This window comes from Platichthys flesus, chromosome 20 (genome assembly GCF_949316205.1).
Source record: "Platichthys flesus chromosome 20, fPlaFle2.1, whole genome shotgun sequence".
NCBI lineage: Eukaryota > Metazoa > Chordata > Actinopteri > Pleuronectiformes > Pleuronectidae > Platichthys > Platichthys flesus.
Window position 1 is genome coordinate 12,535,084 of NC_084964.1, and position 7,656 is coordinate 12,542,739.

The 7,656-nt window shown below is 46.9% G+C and overlaps 1 protein-coding gene across 7 annotated transcripts in view; it reads right to left on the bottom strand.

Annotated features, from left to right (window-relative positions):
- The window catches only part of nrxn1a (neurexin 1a), a 56,775-nt gene extending 50,126 nt beyond the window's left edge, over nucleotides 1-6,649 (bottom strand). For all 7 annotated transcript variants that reach the window (XM_062378430.1, XM_062378428.1, XM_062378425.1 and 4 more), the window contains exons 1-2: nucleotides 6,442-6,649; nucleotides 3,990-5,386 (exon numbers count right to left, since the gene is read on the bottom strand). In XM_062378430.1, coding sequence (XP_062234414.1) covers nucleotides 3,990-4,722 — 733 coding nt within the window. In that variant the 5' untranslated portion in view covers nucleotides 4,723-5,386; nucleotides 6,442-6,649. The remainder of the gene's footprint in view (nucleotides 1-3,989; nucleotides 5,387-6,441) is intronic.
- Between the last annotated feature and the right edge of the window lie 1,007 nt (nucleotides 6,650-7,656).

Sequence of the window (7,656 nt, forward strand, 5' to 3'; positions counted from 1 at the left end):
TTTCAACATTTCATATATCCTCAGATGCTGGTGATATTGTTGATTTTCTATCATCAAAGAGGGATATCGACCTGAGCTATTCTTTCCCTATACTATCCTTGCCGTCCATTAAATTTTTCTTGGATGCAACCTTTAAAATCTTCCTCTCCAGCTGTGCCGCGGTGCACCTGAGAGATTTCTTTTGACATGGTAGGAGTCGATATGAGGGATTCACTAGTAGTGATGTCGATGCATAGATATTAGCTCAGCCCCAGGATTCTGTGGCCAGAGAAATCCCACTGAGCCAGCATCTTGTCAGACCAAAATGAACAACAGAACATTGGGCCAATTTTTTAAACGGCAAAGCGTTTTATATCACAACACATAAATACAAAAAAGCATTTCATCTTCTCAGTTCTGATCTCAGACCTCTCTGTATCTGATCTATTTTCAGAGAATCAGCAACATAAAGTGGAGAGGTGTAAGAGAAAACCAAGCGTCGGAAATACTCTTAAGATGTTGTCTGGGATTTATGCTTTTGTTAACGATCCCAATTTGCTGTTATGCTTTTTTATTTCTGTCTTAAAAGCTGCCAGTCACTAGCTCCATGAGCCCCATTCCTTAAATCTGTTAGCAGTGAGCAACCAACGAAAAGACACAAAGTAACCTTTAAGTCATTAAACTGCTCTCAGTTTCAATCTTCATCGTAGATCTTACTCTAAATCCTGCAGCAATTTCTACACAAATTTAAATCTGAGAAAATCAAGGATCACAGTTGTTTTTAATTTCCTGCAGCATATAAGCATTATTTATTCTGGCAATGCTATAAGATCTCACATGAAATCAAATCTGCTACGACCAAACACAGGGCTGCCCACCCCTTGTGCATCTACCCAAGCCGACCTCCTAACAGGAACCATTTTATGAGCCTACCGTAACTAACTCTGGCCATCACTGCAAAGAGATAAAAAAAAACTGTAGCACTTGTTCTCCACATCAACACTTGGCATAACTCATGGCTGAAATGTGAGTCCATCTCTAGGAATATAAAACAGCTCCTCTAAAGGGAGAAGTAGCCTCTTGTTGAGCGACAAAGTGCAGGTATTGTTGTCTGATGAGAGCCTTTATGTAAAATGTCTGCACCTTCCATTAACCATGTAGTGCTACATAGCTGCTCAGCAGTGTTGTTGATGGTGCTAGAGTCTGCACAAGTGTGTCTCTCCATGTGTTTGCTACATGTGTGCAGGTATGTGTGAGTGTGTGTTATGTACGCTTCATCTCAAGCTGTGCTCTAACCATCAACAAAACAGCACAGTGGATTAAACTGCCTTGAATCACATGTAATTCTCTCAAATGTGTAGACGCCCCCACGCAGCAGGAGCAAACTCCAGTGTGGAAAATCTGACGGTTATTTTTACTTATCAATTAATCGTTGAGTCTTTAAACTGTCAATAAAAATAGAGAACAATCTATATCACAATTTCACGGAGCACAGGGCACAGGGTAAGACCAACAGTGCAAAACCCCCCAAATTAAATTTTATAAGGATACAAATAGCAGCAAATTCTTAAATCTGTTTGGTATTTTGTTTCAACGTAGCTTGGATATAGGGCTTACATTTATTTTCATGATAAATTATGCTTATGATTATTTAATATATTTTTTTAATAATTATCATATATTTTTATAAAAACTGTAAAATGCCCTTTATAACAACCAACAGGTAGCTTGTATTTTACAGTAGAGCTTGTATATTTTAAATCATTAATCCAGAACCCAAAGATTTTCGATTCATATCATACATTGAATTCTCACATTTAGCAGATTTGTGATTAAAAACCAGAAGGTCTATGATCAAAATAGTTGCTGATTCATTTTCTGTCAACAAGCAACTAATCATTTATTAGCTCCACAAAGGAGGTTATGTCTTCACCTCTATCTGTTTGTCTGTTTGTAATATAGATTACCCAAAAGCTACTTTGTCGGATTCACACAAAAATTGGGGCAAGGATAATGTTTGAGTCAAGGAAGAACCCATTACACTTTAGTGCGGATCGGGATCAGGGGGCCAGAGCCCGGATTTTGAGATAAGGTGCTTCTCAACATTTTCCTTGATTTGTCAGAGAATAATTCATGGATCTTGATAAAATAATTGTTTAGGAAACAAACATTTGTGTGTGGAATTCAGTAAAAATCCAAATAGAAATCTGGAACTAAGTTTATTTAAATGAGGTTTCATAACTCATTATTTGAGCTCTACTTAACTACTTCTCTGTGAGTCGACAAATCATTTAAGCGTGAGCGTAATGCACTAACTACCTCCCCCACCATGGAAAGACCAGTGGTCAGCCGTTTAGCCTGAAGGATGCCTGTCATTCATAACACAAACACACACACATACATACACAATCACCACCACAAACATGTAATTGCGGCAGACGCGATGCCTTAAGTCACTTAGAGGTGAGGCCGAGCTGAAGGCAGGAGCGAGTCTAGAGGCTGTAGCTGAAGAATGGGAGCAGGGGGGGGAGGCAGGAAGAGGCGAGAACGGAGAAAAACTCCTGGCATGAGGTCTCTCCTGTTAGTCCTGTCTCCATGGTAACCTAGGTCATCCCACTGTCCACTAATTGCTAAGAGCGTGATGTGGTGAGTGGCTACTGGGAGGTGTGATGCTGACAGCGGTGCGGGGTGGGGTGTGCGCTCAGGTCAGTGACAAACGGTGGCCACGCAGCAAGGCCACTCTGCCATTTTTGGCAGATGCGTTTGTGTCGTTAAAAGGAATCGATTGCTGAGGCGAAGATGAACGGTATCTTTGCCACCCGAAAGAAAAAACAAAACAACAAACGCTAGTTTAGAGAGCTATTGATTAAGGATGCAGATTTGCTCAGTGAATGAACTGAAGCAGATCTGGCGACACACACAGCTAAGCAGGGGGAAATGATAGCATTTTCAATAGCGGCCATAAAAAGGTAGCTGAGTTCATTAAGCAGCTGTTTCATTTTTGTAATGGCCATCATTACACTGCCCTGTGTATTGGCACTTGTGTTGACCAAAGGCGTGTTCGACAATATTAGGAGGTAAGATGTTAAATCATTTGCAATGAAAGAGAATTTCCATTTGCTTCCCTCCAATAAGGTAGATACAAGTTTTATTATTATTTTCTTTATGCTCACACTTCTTCACATCTATAAAATACTACCGACAGGACACCATTTGCTCTTTTATAATGCGGAAGAACATGGACACAAAAGCGCACACTTAACACACTCCCACATACACAGAGCATCTTAACGGGCTGCAAGCTGTTCAGATTAATGGCAGGCAATTGATTATACACGCTTCATTTCAACATCCTATGTATGGTACCTGTGAAGGCCATATAGAATCAATGCAAATCCATTAACACAGGCAGCCAGGTGTCAGCTACGTAACAACCACTGATTTCCAGCCTCTTAGCTTAGTTCCAATTAAAGTCTCTCAACAAGAGCCAACAGCCACATCCATAATGGATCTATATGGTTATTGTGTTTTGCCAAGCACACCAGCCGAGCCTCTCAGAGCTCAAACACTGCCAGCCAGGTACGGATTCTCAGAGAGTTTCAGGAATTTGTCTCAAATCTCCAGACTCCCAAGCTTCACGGCCTGAATGCAGCAAGAAACAGCTGTCCTCAAGCTCACAGCTCCACTAAACTGACTGCACTTCCTGGGAGGGGGCTTAGCTCGGAGTTCTGGAGGTACATACCAAATTGGCAGCCATAAAAAATCAATCCAGAATCAGTATGCATGTCTTGCACTGTTTGTGAAGGCTGCTGGTCCCTACACACCAAGTGAAGGCAGCTGTGAAGGTGTGAATGAAAAATAGATCTAGAGCGAGAGAACCTGGTGTTTGGAAAATGTGGGTCTGCCTCCACAAAGGTAACTGTATGTGCATGTTTGTGTTTGAGTGCACTTTGTGTGTTAATCTAAAGGATGAGATGTATATGATGGGTCAGCATGATTCTTGGCCTTACCTTCGCTGCAGTCATTGCCTTGGAAACCGGTGTCGGAGCAGTCGCACACGGCCTGGTCGTTGACCACACTGCACACTCCTCCATTCTGGCACTTGTGGTCTGGTCCGCAGCCAGCTGTGATTGTGACGCCCTCGGAGCCGTCCTGTGTCACCAGCGAACCGTTGATGCTCACACCCCTGATCCAGCCACGGAAGGGGGGTCGTTCCCGCACAGAAGGGCTTGTGAGGCGTAAGGGCGACGAGTGAAGCTCTGGCGTCACCCCGCCCATGAAGGTGTGGCTGAATACTGTCATGTCTCTTCTCTTGCTCTTCACTTCCGCCCATCCCTCCAGCCGCCCGTCCACCTCCAACGAAGTGTTCTTCCAGTCCCGCTTGACACGCACTGCGTGCCATCGGCCGTCACTGACCGCCACGCCTGACTGCAGCTCGGCTGGCTCAGCACAGAAGATAGAGAAACGCAGGTGGAGGTGGCCGTGGAGAAGCAGCAGCTCTAGGAAGTCACAGAAGCCCTCGTCATCCAGGTAGAGCAACAGGCCCTCCTGGCTGTGAGTCCGCAGGCTGAAGCTCAGCACACTCTCACAGCAGGCGTTCCACACCGGGAATCGCCCCCACTGACTGGACACACCTCCGTACTCCAGGACCTCCCCTTGGGCATGGCCCCCCGCACTGCACAGGCACAGCCCCAGGAAGAGCAGTGGGGCTGCCGCCCAAACACACACCGCCATAACACTCATACACACACTCGTTCTCTCACACTCACACACACTGGAAGAAATAGAGGCTAGAGCTGGGTAGGTTCCTCTAGCCTACAGCTCATGGTGACAACTGTAGGCTGCTTCGTAGAACACGTTCTAGGTGTCACAGCTGCACAATGCTATCTTGGTAGTTTGGCTGGTAGGTGGTACGGCTCCAGTGGGTGAGGGGTCAAACGGCAGCTCCCTCTGTCTTTTCAGCACGCCTGGGGCATCTTCTTCGGCCTCAGCCTGGCGTTTGTGTCTTCTCCGAGATGCTTAATGTCTTCTCTCCATTCAAGCTTTCATTTGTAACCTCTGACATATGAGATTCCACGTGAGTGTAGTTGCGCGAGCATCTGTGTGAATGTTAGATACATGTCGGATAGGAGGTGAACTTCATCTTTGTGCCCTAGATCGGGCCTTATCCTCTGTGCAGACAACTCCCTACGGAGTGTGAGAACGGGTGTGTGTGGCTCACACACTGGTAATGGAGAGAAATGACGCCGTCATAGCAGAATTTTCTCCCCCTCCTTCCCGTCTTAGTAGGGCAAGACTTAAAGTGTGTGTGTGGGCAAATATATATGTGTGTGTGTGTGTGAGTGTGTGTGTGTTAGAATGAGGTATGTGCGTTCCTCACTGCCGCGTCATCACTCTGTCCAGCGACCTACAGAGGGAACAGAGACGGCACCATCAAGAAGGGTCACACACACACAAAACACATACGTAAACATGCACAAACTCACACACAGCACATACACACGCACACACACACCCAGGCTGCTATTACTCTCAAATTACTCCCTATAATGTATTCTGTGCACACACACACACATACACGGCCACACACACACACAGAGACACACACCATATTTAACAGGCCAAACCATTGTCTGGCTATGAACACAGTGTGCAATGAAGCTTTTTCACCTCCACACAACAACGACTTAAGCTTAACACATATATACAGTGCAGGCACGCGCACACAAACACACACACGCGCACAACAAGCACCTCCTCGGGCTCCCATCATGCCGCAGATTGTTATAAGGTGCCAGTGTCTTAAAACACTTCTGACACTTGACGCTCGTCTGAAAGGATCCTCTGAACCGACGAGGCTCATAGAAGTGTTATAGTTTTATTTTTTTTACATTTTAAAAGGGGATTAGTGACGGTGGGCACCTCGCGCTGCCGTCAGCCCCAGCACAAAGAGCGGGAGCAGCTCCGCGCGCGCTGCGGCGAATGACTCAAACCGCCTCGCGCTTTATCGAATTCACGGCTCCTTGCGCGCACACACACACACACACACACACACATATAGACGAGAACAATAATACACACACACACTCACACACACACATACAAAAAGAGCGACACAATTTCTCCTCCGCGTCCGGAGCGCGTGAGTGGCGCAAAGCGGCGGCATCACAGTTATCGATGGACGGGGGTGAATGAATGCGGTTGAAATATCGATTCTCGATTTGCGGCCACATACCTCCTCTCCATTTTTCTCTCTCTCTCGCCCGCTGCTGCTGCTCGGCTACACCGGAGCTTCAGACCTGCCAACCGCGCGCTAGCACTTTTAACTACCGCCTAGCTAACCCGGTAATTGGTAATTTCAATTAACAACCTGTCACGGCAACAGCCTCGCGGTGAGTAACAAACAACAACACAACCGTGAATACAGACCCGCACCGGCTGGAGAAAAAAAAGCCGACCTACCCCGAGCGCATCCTGTGGTCCTGTGGCACCAGCGCCGCCCGCGTCTCATCGATTTCCCTTCCCATCTAGGAGGAGGTAAAAGCCGCCAGGCAGCAGCGGCGCGCTCCGGTGGTACGGAGCCGGTGTGGCGGACAGAAACAAAATAATCACAGGTTCCCCTCCAGGCGCCTCTGAGTGCTCTACTCTATGTCTCTCTCTCTCTCTCTCTCTCTCTGCTCGCTCTCCTGAGGAGGAAAAGGTGCAGTCTGATGCTCTCCGCGAGACTCGGCAGTGGGAGCGTCACGTGGTCCAAGGGAGAGAAAGTGAGCGAGTGTGTGTGTGTGAGAGAGAGCGAGAGGGGGAGAGAGAACGAGAGAGAGAGAGAGGAGGGGGCGAGTTCGAGAGGATGGGCGGGGCTGCGCGCTGCTGCAGCACCTTGGACAGCGCGCACTCTCCGCCCCGTGCACGAAACACAAACGCAATTACCGGACGCGAAAAAAAAAAGAAAGGCAAAAAAAAAAAAAAAAAGAAGAAATAATAACGAGAATCGCGTGGAGGAAGATGCGAGTGATTAAATCCGTGAGTGACAGAGACGACGGCCCCCGTTACCTCCACCGTGCACCGGGAGTGCGAGGAAGAGACTGAATGAAGTGAGGACGAGAATAAGAAAAGAAGAGAGAACTGTTGTGATTTGTTTCGGTTTTCTGCCACACAGTCACATGTGAGAGGACACACACTTCCTCTGGTCAAACACACAGACACTGTAGAATTATGTGGACACCATTGCACTCCTAGGCAATTGTTGATCATCTTGTTCCAAAACATCAGGCATTCAAATGCTGCTCTAACAGTCTCCACTCTTTCTAAAAGGGTTTCCGATGGATGTAGTCCCGTTGAAGTTCCTGACCAGAAGTGAGGTTGGGTGCTGACGTAGGTCGGTAAGTGCCAGCTCCCCCCAATCTGTTGGAAGGGGTTGGCGACAGGTCAAGGCCTTTCTCAAACTGTTGCGTCTAAATTAGAAGCAAAAAAATTGTCTGAAACGTCATTTTACATGATAAAATCAAGATTTTCCTTAATAGCAGTTGAGGTGCTCATAGCCTGAATTACAGAGGCCCCCCACAAAGATTATTTGGGCACAGATTTGGCCCACACCAAACGCTGTCATCCTGCCCGCGTACTGAAGGGATGCCACTGAAGTGGTCTGCTCCTTTTTGCCAGATCTGGGCCACAAGTAAG